This window comes from Taudactylus pleione, unplaced genomic scaffold, assembly GCF_031769625.1.
Source record: "Taudactylus pleione unplaced genomic scaffold, aTauple2 ptg000400l, whole genome shotgun sequence".
Taxonomy (NCBI): domain Eukaryota; kingdom Metazoa; phylum Chordata; class Amphibia; order Anura; family Myobatrachidae; genus Taudactylus; species Taudactylus pleione.
Genome location: NW_028284802.1, coordinates 6623205 through 6638834, shown reverse-complemented (window position 1 = coordinate 6638834; position 15630 = coordinate 6623205). Strand labels below are relative to the sequence as shown.

The 15630-nt window shown below is 43.4% G+C and overlaps 1 protein-coding gene across 2 annotated transcripts in view; it reads right to left on the bottom strand.

Annotated features, from left to right (window-relative positions):
* Positions 1-3253: 3253 nt before the first annotated feature.
* LOC148506615 (complement C2-like) overlaps positions 3254-15630 on the bottom strand; it is a 73323-nt gene continuing 60946 nt past the window's right edge. For both annotated transcript variants that reach the window (XM_088446579.1, XM_088446580.1), the window contains exons 15-18: positions 12141-12250; positions 5972-6083; positions 4118-4173; positions 3254-3678 (exon numbers count right to left, since the gene is read on the bottom strand). In XM_088446579.1, coding sequence (XP_088302705.1) covers positions 3490-3678; positions 4118-4173; positions 5972-6083; positions 12141-12250 — 467 coding nt within the window. In that variant the 3' untranslated portion in view covers positions 3254-3489. The remainder of the gene's footprint in view (positions 3679-4117; positions 4174-5971; positions 6084-12140; positions 12251-15630) is intronic.

Sequence of the window (15630 nt, the reverse complement as noted above, 5' to 3'; positions counted from 1 at the left end):
TCCTCACGGTCATTTTTCAAACTAAGCTTTGGGGAGAGAGAGAGAGAGAGAGAACTTACCAACCAATCAGCTCCCAACTCACTTTACAGGCTGTATTTGAAAAATGACAGGAGCTGATTGGTTGGTACTTTATCGCTATGTACTTTCTCTCTCTCTCTCTCTCTCTCTCTCCAAGGTTTAGTACATAGACCCCACAGACTGTAAAGTGACTGACAGGAGCCAGGGGCGCTGAGAGGAGGGGGGGTAGCGGGTACTAATTACCCGGCCCCGGGCTTGCTGGAGGGGCACGGTGGCGCCCCGGGTCCGGCACTGGTCCCCCTCCCTCTTACATTACAGCAGCCCAGCATACGCTGCTGTGTGCTGGGCTGCACTGGGAGACTGCTCCTCGCGGCTGCTAAGAAGCAGTTACAGCCGTCTCCTATGCCTGTGGGGGGAGCGATCAAGCTAATCACGCCCCCACTGGTTATGCGCCGGGCTGAGGGGGCTCACTGCGCCCCCCTCGCCAGTGCGAAGCAAAACTTTTTTTTATTTTTCCTGTGATTAGGCCACGCCCCCTTTTACATGGCGTGGCTGTTGGTGGGCCTGACAGGAGCTGGTTGGTTGGTACTTTATCTCTATCAACTTTATTACCCTCCAAGGCTTAGTACAGTTGCCCCATAATAAGATATTAAAAAGGAATAATTATCACACTACTGTATGTTCCCAATGACTAAGGTTTGTGTGGAATAGGGAACGCATGTCTCCGTTCACATCACACTTGCTGGTATTAAGCAGTAATCTTATATTCAATATAATTTTACTTTTTTATTCTGAACATCACAAGAGCCTATTCATGTTGGACAAGAGTTAATGTTATGCTTCATTGATATTCACTTGTAGCGGGTCACCTATATGAGCCGCACTCATTCAGTGGTCCCTGTGTAAGCGAGCCTGCCCCACAATAGAACACTTCTCTTCTCCCTGTTTGATGATTTGCTAACTTGGTTCTAGGGAGCACCTCCCACAAGTGTATATTACAGTATTCTCATTTATATCATTGTCCTTGTATCTGGAATAGTGACTCAAGTTGAGTATACATTTTTTTTACTCTTGTGTGGTTTCTTCTCACATGATTTGGTTGGTATCGGGTCGTTCTAACCTTGCTGGTGGCAAGTAGAAGGTGAATGTTGATAGTAAATAGGTAGTCTGACCCTAGTTAAGTGCTCTTAAAAACAGTTATGTAGAAACCCAGCGTACTACTGGATATACATATTTATGTATAGATCACCCTCATTTTTTGCAGTTGTATTTAAATTCACAAAGTTTAAGGTCTCAGTGCACTCTGAAATGAAAGCATAGAACAAAGAAACAATTGGAGATAAAATATTATAGAATAATTTTGTTTGACAAATGGTCATCAAAATGTTTGACCCCTCGAAGTAGCCGCCTTTTTGCAGATACCCGCCGAGCACACACGTGGCATCTTTCTACAATGGAAATCAGATATAGTTTGGGAAGTTTTACTCAGCACTGTTGCAGCGGTTCCCACCAATGTGTTGCAGCTGTAGGTGGCTTTGACTTCACCCTTCTGGCCAGCGCATCCCAAACCAACTCAATGGGATTTAAGCCTGGAAACTGTGCTGGTCATTATATCATTGAAAGCCCATCTTGTTACTATCCTTTATGGTAATTCTGACACCGCCTGGAGGAATGTTTTGGGTCATTATCTTGCTGTGGGATGAACCCGTAACCAACTACGCGTAGACCAGAGGGTATTGCATGCCACTGCAAAATGCAGTTTTTTTTCCCTTATTGTTGAGTGCCTGTAACACTGTGCAAGTCACAGGTCCAGCAAAAGAGCCCCAGACCATCACACTTCCTCCTCCATGTTTGATAGTTGGTGTCACAGGGGTTTATTTACAAAAATTTGGGGTGTTTTGCTATTAAAAGCTTTGCCCTTTTAGATGGTGGGCTTATACACGCTGGGAAGCGGCTGCGGTGGCTTTTACAAAAATAAACCCCTGACACTAAGCAACTATCCTTTTGCCTATTCAACAACATACAAAAACCCTGCTTGATGAACCAAAGATTTTGATTCATGGGTCCATAAAACCTTCCAGTCTTTAGTAGACCACTGACCGTGGTTCATGGTCCAGGCAAGTCTCTTTGCCATTGCTGCTTTACGGTTGTAAGTTCTTAGCCCATCACTTTATATTCTATACTAATACATGCTTTATATATAGAGAGGGCCTCTGCTGGACAGAATGACATGAAGTATTAATAATATTGCAATAACTTTTGGAGAAAGTGTAGTATAACTTTACAGTGTTTTATAAATATTGTCATTGTGTTTGGCTATTTTCTGCACACTAAGAATCAGAAATTCGCCCACAAGTTAGCAACAGTGGAAGTTATTAATATTTACATTTTTTTTTACTAGAGAGGCGAAGATTCCATCCCCTATGCTCCTCTTGCTGTGTACAGTCAACCAACCTTGGGATGTGTGTGTGGACACCGGGGCAGGAGTACATACAAAGCTGCCATCACCCTTAGTAACCAGATTCTAATGAATTAACTTTTTCCGGTACGTTTTCCAAAATACTGGAAAAGAAAACTTGATTGGCTGCAGTTTGTATTACCCTAAACCTATCACTGGGAACCACTATAACCAATATTAGAAGGCAAGACGTCTTTTGGATTGGCTTCATTGTTCTGAATTTTGGTTCAGTCCATAAATGGCTGCCTGCTGGGAGGCCGGGAAACTGGTCACGCAGAATAGGCCTAGAACATAATGTGTATGGAACAAAATAACGGCCCCCTTTTCACAGGATAAAATCTAATAATGGGGTTTCCACCGTGTGATAAATTTCATTTGTTGGAGTGTACGTGCCCTCACTAAGGGACCTATGTATCAAAGATTGATGAGAGATAAAATTGTGAGAGAAAAAGTATTGACCAATCAGCTCCTAGCTGTCATTTTTCAAACACAGTCTCTTCAGTTAGAAGCTGGTTGGTTGGTGATTTATATCTCACAATTTTATCTCTCATCAAGCTTTGATACATAGGCCCCTAAATTTATTCCTTTATCTCTCTGATTTGTGTCTGCCATCCTCTGAACTTTTTTTTTTTGCTGAATTCCGATCCTATGACGATAACTTGATAATATAAAAGCATAGCACAAAACTATGAATATTGAAGCCAAAGGGACTTTTTTTCCGTGTTTTCTAGCATTCCCTACTCACTTTTTTGTTATAAAATAACTATTTATTCAGCGAGTAAGATAAGTAATCTGCACACAGAGGAAGCCGGTAGCCACTCTCATTAGACAAGATTAAGCATTTTCCTTCAGTCAAATAACAGAAAAATCTGCCCAATATAAAAAAATAAAAATAAAAGCTGCAAGATAATAAAGTACATCAGGCAGGATCATGTGACACGCTAAAGAATTTGATGTGTGCGGTTAACATATTGCGATCAGACATCAGGAACAGATCTGTGCCGCGCCGGGCTCTACTTGGGACAGACGATCTCCGCCTGGTCTGGTATTCCTGGTAGAAAATCCAGTTCTCCCGCAAGGTGTTTGCGCAGCCAGGGCAAGACCTCGATGACGTTAACATAGAAATCCCGGGCATTATCATTGTGTTTCCGCACTCCAGGTATTTTGCAGGGGTTATATATTCCAAAACTGAGAATCCCAACCTAAGAGATGAGGGAGGGGGGGAGTTACTGAGAGACCACGGAAAGTCACAAAGGTAAATGACTGGGGGATAGATTTACTAAACTTTCTAAAAATAAGTGGTATTCCCCATATCAACCAATCAGATTCTGACTATCATTTCTCTATTGCAGTCTAGAAAATTATAGAATCTGTATGGTTGCTATGGGCAACACCACTTCTTGTCTGTTCTACAAGCTGTAGTAAATCTAACCCCGAGTGAATGAAAATCCCCATAAGTTTTGAAAGTGCATTAAAAACAGTGCATGTGTCATGTTAACCTTAGCAACCAATCAAAAACTAGCTTTGAGAAGCAGTAGTGCAAATTTGAAAGCTAATATGGGATTGGTAGTTAGCACGTTTCTGTGCTTTCCATCATGTTACTGAAGTGTTTTGTCTGTCTTTCTCTCTCGTGTATCTCACCTGAAAGAATCTTTGCCTTTCCCTCAAGTCAACAAAGAGAGAGCCGCCTGATTCACCTGTTAGGGGAGGGAAATGGTGGACATGTCACATGGTTTATGGACAGATCGATTTGTTATACAATTAGGAACTTGTTCTGAGTCGGGCGCTGTGCCGCTATACACATACTGTAGAATAGCATTAATTTCAACTGCGCATGCGCCTCCGTGACGATAAAGCTGCACAGTACAAGTGTGAAAAGGTGTGCAAGAGCGTACAGAGCCACAGGATCGACCCGCAGGCTCTAAATTGTATTGCAAATGTAATGGGTGTTCCTGAGCGTTGACTGGGAGGTGTCTATTCAGACGCACATAGATGGTATTATTGGCGTGTCGCAGAGGTGATTATTGTCTATGAGACACAATCGCTTACATTGGAGGCCATACTCCGTCGGACAATCTGCAGCTAACATGGGGTCGGTGCGAGCTTTGACGATGCTGCCGGTGGGTGTGTCTAAAGAAGCTCAAAGTGGGCGTTCCAGTCTTTGCACTGGCATGCCCACAGCTATACCACAGGAAAGAGCTTATAGGGGTACTAGCATAAAGTCGAAGATGCGACTGCGGCACAAAGAGGCACACATGGACACAGCTGCTTTTGACTTAGAATCAACTCCTCAGTGAGGAATAAAACTAGAACAAAAAATAAAAACTTTTCAATAAATGATAGATTGGTTGATCCAGCAGAAATTAAACCAGCAACCCTAGAGGGTTCTTAAGTATTAAAAGAGAACACATGTAAGTTTTGTGTGAACTGTGTAGAAGTGAGTTAATCAGGTTAAATAGTTTAGGGAGGTTTATTGAGTGGTTGTGGAATTTGAAAAACTGCCTGTAGAGATACATTCAGGGCGATTCAATTCAGCGCGATGTGGAAAAGCCCCGGGGAAGGAGTTCCCGGAGCTATTTAATTGACCGCGATGTTAAGTCCAATGTGAATTGTTATGGAGCTACCATTGGGAGGTACCGGACCATCGTCTCTACAGCCCTGACCTGGCACAGAGTGATTTCCATCTCTTTGGACCATTGAAGAAGCTCCTGGGTGGAAGGTGATTCGCAACTGACGGTGAAATTCAGCAAGCCATCATGTCCTGGCCTCAGGCACTTGACACTGATTCTTCTATGCTGGGATAGATGCCTTGGTCTCCCGTTGGAACAAATGTATTGCGTCTATGTGTAAAAATAATCTGTACCAAGGCCACCCTATTGATTATACATATATGTACGAGTTGAATAGATTTGCGCAATGAGAGACCTTGTCACCTTATTTATTGAACCATCTTCATACAATTCATTAAAAATTTGCTGACGGGTTGCGGTTTTTACGGACATAGGGGGTGATTCGCCATAGGATGGAATTGCAAAGCCGCACACAAGCAGCTTTGCAATTCCATCCCTGCAAATATGCAAATTGAGTAGGAGGTGTCTGATACCCCCTGCTGCATTTACGATCACAGCACCGCAACCAATGTCGCAGGCTGGGATAACCATCGCGATCAATGTACGCAGACCTGCGTTGCCACTCCCGGAAAACTTCCGGGAACGCTGGCCATTCCCTCTCCCGCACCGCCCCATAAATGACCTTATGCAGGACCCATTCTGCACATGCACAGAAAGGGACCTGCACAAGCGCAGATTCCTGATAATCGGGAACCTGCGTTCAGCATTGCACCGCTGAATCAGCCACATAATTTGTTATGAACACAACCAGTATCAGCATATACTATACAACAATATCAGTGTCGCAAGGATTGTAAGTAAGGAGTGCAGTGATATATTAGGTCCATTTTATTTAGTCTCTTATTTCCGCAGGAAAAAAACTTACCCTTGCACGACATCTCCCCCTCTACACAGAAGTGTCGCGGTGACACCATGTCCTTGATGCTGATATTTTTAAATTGATCCCAGTTTCGAAGAGCCAATGTGCACCCATCTCTCTGGACAAAATAAAACAAACAAACAAACTGGTTGATAGACTGGATATAAAGTGACAATACAAACCGGTTAATGGAGAGAGGAGTAGTTGGAATATACAGTGGTGCTAGAAAGACTCTAGAATTTTTATTTTTTTTCTAAGAAATGAGACTGGTGAATAACATACAGACATAGAGGTAAGAGGGCCCTGCTCACAAGCTTACAGTCTATAGCAAAACAGGCATCTGATACACAAGGATAGGTGCTAATATTGTATAATGGTCCAGCCAGATTGCAGAGGCTCTTCGTGGGCTGTATGATCCAGTCACATAGGAATGTTGGCTTGGGGTCAGCAATATGTGAAAGTGAAGAAAGAGAACATATGTAAAGTTATGTGTGGACTGTAAAGAGGGGATATAATCGGGTAGGATAGCTTATGGAGGTTATATGGGTGGTTCTGGAATTGGATTAGCTGTCTGAAGAGGTGAGTTTTCAGGGAACGCTTGAAGGTTTGGAGACTAGAAGAAAGTCTTATTGTGCGTTGGAGGACATTCCACAGAGTGGGTGAAGCCCGAAAAAAGTCCTGTAACCGTGACTGGGAGCAGGCGATGCGCGTGGATGAAAGACGCAGATCTCGTGCAGAGAAATTTTGAGATGAGCAAAGAGATGTATGTCGGCGTAGTTTGGTTAATAGCCTTATGTGTAAGTATAAGTATTTTATATTGAACTAGCTGAAGAACCCGACGTTGCCTGGATTTAAATCTGCAAGTTATTAAGTATTATTATGTGATGTTGTCAAAATATATCCAGTGGAAGGCCCAAAACAGGCTCCCTTGGTCCAAGTTCTGCCCAGGGCACCCCACCATGAGGTCCGACCAGGACCCCAACCATGCCATTAGGCATCCCAGACCAATTGCCACCCCTCTGTGAAGTTTTCATCCAAATCCATCCAGTGGAAGGCCCAGAACAGGCTCCCTGGGTCAAAGTTCTGCCCAGCGTACACCAACGGGAGGTCCGACTGGGACCTCAACTCCCTAGTATGTCTTCTCTGATCCAATGTTACCACTCAGTGAAATTTCTGTCTAAATTATGTGATGTCCAAATCCATCCAGTGGAAGGCCCAGAACAAGGTTTTTTTGTTATATACAATTTGTGATTGCTTTTAATATGTTTTAAACGTTTGTATGTACATTTTTATTAAATACCAGACTATATAAATATCTGCGCTCCTTGTTATTATGAAATAACATAAGTCTTGGATTTTTCTGTGGAGTATATAAGAAATACTCAGTAGGAGCAGTAAACATTAAATATAAGAGGAAGAATATTCCATTCATTATATTTTCTAATTTAATTAATTGAAATCTTGAAGCGCCTGAATTTTATCTGAAGTATTGAAGGCCCAGAACAGGCTGCCCAAGTCAACGTTCTGCCCGGCACACTCTGATGTGATGTCCGACCAGGACCCCAACCACTCCATTAGGCATCACAGACCAATTGCCACCCCTGTGTGAAGTTTTCATTGAAATCCATCCAGTGGAAGGCCCAGAATAGGCTCCCCGGAGCAAAGTTCTGCCCAGCATTCCCGGGTCATCGTTCTGCCTAGCGTACACCAACAGGAGGTCCAACCAGGACCTCAACACCCTAGTATGTCTTCTGGGGTCCAATGTTACCACTGTGTAGTTTTCATCCAAATTATGTGGTGTCATCCAAATGCATCCAGTGGAAAGCCTAAAACAGGCTCCCTTGGTCAAAGTTCTGCCCAGCATACACCAACGCGAAGACCGATCCCAACCACTCCTTTAGGCATTACAGACCAATTGCCACCCCTCTGTGAAGTTTTCATTCAAATCCATCCAGTGGAAGGCCCAGAATAGGCTCCGCAGATCAAAGTTCTGCCTAGCGTACACCAACGCGAAGACTGACCGGGACCTTAACCCCCTAGTATGTCTTCTAGGATCCAATGTTATCACTCTGTGAAGTTTTCGTCCAAATCCATCTAATGGAAGGCTCAGTACAGGCCCCCGGGTCAAAGTTCTGAAAGCGTATATGAACGGGAGGTCCGACCGGGACACTGACTCCCCTAAAACCTGGACAGGATCCAAGTGAACCACCTCACATTGGTTTCATCCCAATCGATGCAGGGGTGTCCGAATGCATAACCGGACAGACAGACAAATCAATAAACAAACAGACCAATGAATTTTATATATAAGATTTGGTAGGATACAGGTAACCAATGGTGGGACTGACAGAGCGGGGCAGCAGCCAATGAACGTTTAGCGAGGAAAGATCATCCTTGCAGCTGCATTCAAGATGGATTGCAGGGGTGACAGTCTTGGGCAAGATCTTTAAGGAGACTATTGCAATAATCATGCGGGAGATGAGGAGTGCATGAATGAGAGTTTTTGCAGTGACTGGTGTAAGATATGTTTCTTTTTTGGATATTTTTTTTAGGTGTATGAAACATGATTTGGAAACAGATTGAATGTGGAACAAAGGACAGTTCAGAGTCAAGGATAACACATAGGCAGTGGGCTTATGGGGTACTGCAGGGCTGGTTATCGGGTTATCAACAATGATAGAGAAATCTGGTTGGTAACTGCTAGTGGAAATATTATTAATTCTGTTTTGGAAAGATATAGGGCCAAATGTAATCGGGTGAGAGTTTAGCAGTAAACTCTCACACTTTTTAAACTTGCCCAATGTAATGCGAGTCCGAGAACATGCAAACTCACATGTTTTTAGACTTAAGAAACTCTCACGATTTAAACTCTCATCCAGATGTTTTCACATTCAGAAGATAAAACTCGACCAATGGGAAAGTTTACTGCTAAACTCTCACCCTATTACATTTGGCCCTAAGTTTGAGCTTGCGAGATGACATCCAAGATGAAATGGCAGAAAGACATTCAGTGACATGGACCAACACAGATGGTGACATGTCTAGAGAGGATAGGTAGTTATTGCATACAAAAATACTGAAATCCAAAAGAGATGATAAATTTGCCAAGAGACGTCGTTTAGATAAAAAACAAACAGAGCACCTAGGACAGCCTTGCGGTACTCCAATTGATTGTGGTAGAGAAGACATTAGACATTGGGGCTGGATGTACTAACGGCAAAATGTGGTCACAAGTCTGAAAACTGATATTTTCTGAGCTTTGACTACATACAGTCAGGTGCATAAATATTGGGACATTGACAGAATTTTCATATTTTGGCCTCTATTCACAACCACAATGGCTTTGAGATGAAACAAACAAGATGTGCTTTAACTGCAGACTTTCAGATTTAATTTGAGGGTAATTACATCCAAATCAGGTGAACGGTGTAGGAATTACAACGGTTTCTATATGTGCCTCCCACTTTTTAAGGGGCCAAAAGTAATGGGACTATCAACTCAAAAGCTATTTCACGGACAGGTGTGGGCTATTCCCTCGTTATTTCATTATCAATTAAGCAGGTAAAATGTCTGGAGTTGATTCTAGGTGTGACATTTGCATTTGGAATCAGTTGCTGTCGACTCTCAATATGAGATTCAAAGAGCTGTCACTATCAGTGAAGCAAGCCATCATTAGGCTGAAAAATCAAAACAAACCCATTAGAGAGATAGCAAAAACATTAGGTGTGGCCAAATCAACTGTTTGGAACATTCTTAAAAAGAAGAACGCACCGGAGAGCTCAGCAACAGCAAAAGACCCGGAAGACCACGGAAAACAACTGTTGTGGATGGCAGAAGAATTATTTCCCTGGTGAAGAAAAACCCCTTCACAACAGTTGGCCAAATCAAGAACACTCTCCAGGAGGTAGGTGTATATGTGTCAAAGTCAAAAATCAAGAGAAGACTTCACAAGAGTGAGTGTAGAGGGTTCACCACAAAATGCAAACCATTGGTGAGCCACAAAAACAGGAAGACCAGATTAGAGTTTGCCAAACAACATCTAAAAAAGCCATTACAGTTCTGGAACAACATCCTATGGACGGATGAGACAAAGATCAACTTGTACCAGAGTGATGGGAAGAGAAGAGTATGGAGAAGGAAAGGAACTGCACATGATCCAAAACATACCACCTCATCAGTGAAGCATGGTGGTGGTAGTTTCATAGTGTGGGCATGTATGGCTGCCAATGGAACTGGTTCCCTTGTATTTATTGATGATGTGACTGCTGACAAAAGCAGCAGAATGAATTCTGAAGTGTTTTGGGCAATATTATATTCTCATATTCAGTCAAATGCTTCACAACTCATTGGACGGTGCTTCACAGTGCAGATGGACAATGACCCGAAGCATGCTGCAAAAGCAACCAGAGTTTTTTAAGGCTAAAAAGTGGAATGTTATGCAATGGCCAAGTCAATCCCCTGACCTGAATCCAATTGAGCATGCATTTCACTTGATGAAGACAAAACTGAAGGGAAAATGCCCCAAGAACAAGCAGAAACTGAAGACATTTGCAGTAGAGGCCTGGCAGAGCATCACCAGGGATGAAACCCAGCATCTGGTGATGTCTATGCATTCCAGACTTCAGGCTGTAATTGCCTGCAAAGGATTTGCAACAAAGTATTAAAAAGTGAAAGTTAGATTTAGGATTGTTTAGTTTGTCCCATTACTTTTGGCCCCTTAAAAAGTGGGAGGCACATATAGAAACCGTTGTAATTCCTACACCGTTCACCTGATTTGGATGTAATTACCCTCAAATAAAATCTGAAAGTCTGCAGTTAAAGCACATCTTGTTTGTTTAATTTCAGAGCCATTGTGGTGGTGAATAGAGGCCAAAATATGAAAATTCTGTCAATGTCCCAATATTTATGCACCTGACTGTATGTATCAAGCAACGGAAAGCAAAACTTTCAGGAGCTTTTACCAGATAGGCAATGCCATCAATCAGGCCCAGATAGGCAATGCCATCAATCAGGCCCAGATAGGCAATGCCATCAATCAGACCTACTGGCTGGTAGAAGATATGAAGGAGGAAAGAGAAAGTGACATTAGACTCTGGTTGATAGGAGGTATTGATGGGATCTGAAGTTCCATTAGACACTGGTTGATAAAAAAGATGGATGGACGACATATAACATGACATTGGTCTATAGAGAGAAGATGGATGATATATACAGTAAATTCACATTAGGGATATAATGGGATATGTGATTTTAGAAGTTTGTAGTGTTATTCCACCATGAGCAGGACTATAACTGAAACAGGGTTCACTCACCAGAGGCCCAGGATGCAGGCCCTGCTTCGGTTCTATAGTTTGGAGGGGGTCTAGTGCGTGAAAAAGAGTCCCCTATGAGCAGGGGCGTTTCTAGAGAGAAGGGGGCCCGTGTGCAGTCTCCATCAGGGGCCCCCTCCTCTCCGTACGGCGGCCGGCTGCGCACTGAGTGGGGCACGGCCAGCGCCACACTAATAGACTCTGGGCACTAGAGTGTGCCCAGAGTCTATAGCGCATGCGCAGGTCACCGGGAAAATGGCCGCGGCACCCATTTTCCCTGTACTGTGCATGCGCAAACGATGGGAAAATGGCCGTGGTGGCCATTTTCCAGCTGATTTTTTACAGCACAGACAACTGCACCGACGTGGGACTCCAGAGGGGTAAGTTTAATATGAGTGCAGGGTGTGCAGTGCGGGGCCCTCCTGGACCCAGGGACCCGTGTGCCACACACACCCTGCACCCATTATAAATGCGCCCCTGCCTATGAGAGAATTAGGTCGAGCAGGGGGGAAAGAGCAGAAAGATTGATCCTGGCAGTGCCATGCAAAATGTCCACGAGTACCACTAGTGTCAAGTGTGTCCTACACCCGGCATAGAACATGAAGTAATGGCACTCCTTATTGAAAGGTGCATAAACAATTTGTTAATTTAGCACAGGTGTAACATTTCAGGTCCATGTCCCTCTACCTCATGAGAAAGGGACAGAGCGACCTGATCTTTGCTAAATAAGCCAATTGTTATTCAGCTTTCAATGAGAAGTGCAGTCTTCATATTATCTTATATCTATCTAGATGTGAAGTGACAGAATGTTCTTAATAGCACTTACAAGCACAACCGCCCCAGTCAGTGACCTGTCCCTTACTCACCGCATTGTTAATCTTTATGGTGACCTGACTCTCCTCCAGCTCCTTTGGAACGTCCAGACTTTTTGACAGAAATCTAGCTGGCGTTTCATGGTTGCCCAATAAATGCTGACCTGAAGGAACACGGAGAACGTAATGGAGATGTTTACCGGCAGAGGTTGACAGAGTTAAGTAGACATTGCTCTTCCCGTTGCTATCCGGTTCAGTGTTGGTACCTTTTGTACCATAGATATGTCTGTTGTGTCTGGCCTTCTAGACTGATCCAGGCCTTATATGTTTTGATATCGCAACTTGTTATATGACTTTTGTTCAGTTTCTGCTATAGTAGGCTAGGCTCAGTCTCATCTACGTTTATCTGTTACCCTGAAATTTCTTCTTCTGTTACCACCTGAGGTGCGACCCTTCTGCCGGCCACCTTCATGGTCTACCCCCATCATTGGCAACAATTATATTTCACAACAACGTGTAATGCTTATTATTACACGTGGAACAGGAGATATTGTGTTAGAAGAGCAAACTGTAAATGATCAAATTGCACACAACACCTGTTTTTTTGCATTGTTATATATCATATAATTTGGTTTGAGAAAGTACAAAGCCAGATGGGTCAATCTACCAAAATGACCACATTGCTGCTAGCAAACTGCACTGGCACCCCCTTGGCACAGAATCTAATGGGCATCAGATACTAGTCGGGCATCTTTGCAAGAAGACACCCTAAGAGGGCAGCACCATTTTGGAGTTAGGGCATAGGTAAGAGGTAAGGGTGTGAGGCAGACTGGAGCGGTTATAAGTAGGCCGGGCTGGTAGTAGATGGTAAATCGCAATCAAAGGGGGCAATTCAATTCAGCGTGATTAGAATAGCGCCGGGAAGTTCCAGGAGCGATTCAATTGACCGCGCTGTTAAGTCTCACTAGAACCACTTAAGTCGGTTACCGTGCCTAATGCTAGGTGTTTAGTCGCACTAACCGGCATTTCCGACTAAAGTGCCGGCCACTAGGCTGTTAGAACCGCGCTAAGCATTGCGCACCGAAGTTAGATTTCTGCTCGCTCCTCAGAGGGTGTGAGAAGAAATTCCTGTAGTTGGACTTAACAGCACGGTCAATTGAATAGCTCTGGGATCCCCTTCCCGGGGCTATTCAACATCGCACTGAATTGAATCACCCCAAAGAACAGGAACAGAGATGGTTAGAGACAAGGCAGTTCCACATCATTACTCATAATGGCGGCCATATGTATTTTCTTCCGATCATTGCCTGCTTTGATATCATTGATATTGTATGCACCTCATAGATCAGGATTAGAAAAGACTGTGGTACCATAAGTTCAATCAAAAAGTTTTGAGATCAGTAGAAACAGGCACCATTTGTTATCGATGAAAGCGAAAACTGCATAGATCAGGGAAGCAGATTTCCAGATAATTCTTTTTTTGCAAATCTTCCATTAATGAAATATGAGATGGCTTTGCCTTCTGGAACTGAAAGAAGTTGCCTTAGAGCTCTGGGAGTAATGGTACCATTTACAGAAAGTTAGCAAATTCGGAATATTAATGGGGTCCGAGAGATGGAGATTTTAGCCTGCCAAGTGAAAAAAGTTTATATGAGACACTAGAGATGTGCACAGACCCCCATGTTTTGGTTCTAAATCATCATCGTGTTAAGGTTTTGGCAAAACCACCCTCAATTGTTTGGGTTTGTTTTCACTAATAGTTTTGGTTTTGGATTTCTTTAAAAAAATGATTAAAAATAACAGTTAAAATCATGTAACCTATAATAAAATCATGTATCCTATAATATTAATAACATCAATAACATTAACAACATTAACATCCAGTCAATTTTGACCACCTCACAGCACCTGAAATCATGAGGGGAGGGACTTAAATGCAATCCAAAATACGAGAGATCCTTTTTTTTGAGAAGACCTGAGCCGGGACTCTGTTCTACTTGGAACCCAGGGGCGTATCTATATTGGGTGCAGGGTGTGCGGGGTCCAGGGGGGCCACGCACCGCACACCCTGCACCCATAATATTACTTACCTATCCGGAGTCCCACGTCGGCGTGGGGGTCTGGCGCTGTAAAACGACTGGAAAATGACCACCGTGGCCATTTTCCCGGTGACCTGTGCATTCATTATAGACTCTGGGCACACTCTAGTGCCCAGAGTCTACAACTCCGGCGCTGGCCGCGCACAACTCAGTGCGCTGCCGGCCGCCGGGCGGAGAGGAGGGGGCCCGTGACGGAGACTGCACATGGGCCCCCTCCTCTCTAGAAATGCCCCTGTTGGAACCCCAAAGTGATCCCAACCGGGACTCTGTTTGACTCGGAACCCCAAAGTTCAGTTGTGTTTGGTTTTCAGCAAAACCAAATTTCTCACAAAATCATGCAATTTTTCTATTTTTATGTATTTAGGGAGACATTGGGGCTGATAGTGTAGAAGTGTACACTGGCCACACCCACACAGCACTGGACACAGCTCCTCCCCTTCTCAGTTTAGGCCATTGAACATTTTCAGCCCCAAAGCCATGTGGCCGTTAATCCAGCCCTGGAACCACCCCCTCTGTTCCGCAGTGATTTTTGAAAGTGATTTTAGATGCTTTACTGATTTCTGTTCTGTAAGTCAGGCTGCCCCATTCCAAATGGTATGAGAATACGCCTGCCTGAACTGCCATTTACTCCTAATTTGCATAGTTATCCAGGTTATAGATGAAGACAATGTAAAAAATTAAGGAAGTGGGTATCCCAGCTAGTTAATAATAAACTAGTGCCCCTTTAAAAAAAAAAAATTCCATTCACCCTTAAGGGGGTATTCAATTTGGAGCGAAAAGTCCGTGCTGGAGGTTTTGCAACGATAAAATATCGGGCGTGCGCCCGCTTTATCCCCGCATTCAATTAGAAAGCAGCGAAAACGGGACCCGAAAGGTAAGTATCGGGAAAAATAGGGAATTTTCAAGAATTCATCCTAGGACCCCCCTAATGATGTCCTGACATGGAGGATCACTGTGGGTACCCCCGTTTTTCCCTGCAGAAGGTAATTAGGGTTTTTAAATAGCCGCGGGAGGTGTTTGTTCACAACTTTGAAGAAGTGATGAAGAATAGCACTTCGTTTTTTGGGGGGCAAAAAATAACTATGCCCATCAAATTTGGGGTACATAAAAATGGGTGCAAGCATATTTTTAAGTCCCTAAAGTGCATTTTGAAAATTCTTCAAAAATGCACCTGCCGCTACCACCCAAATTATTTTAAACACCTGAAGCATACTTGGAACCCCCCTGAATTAATTTTGTTATTTAAAAACTTGTTCCTCATATATTTTTTTTTAACCCCAAATTTAAAATTATTTTTTTGGGATGTCCATTTTTTTTTTTTTTGATACAGTTCATTTTTAGGGGCTATTCCCAGGGGTGCAGGCTACTTTTTTTTTAAGCCTGCACCCCTAAACCCCAATTCTGCACTTTTTTTCGCCATGTAAAACATGGTGAAAACTTATCCC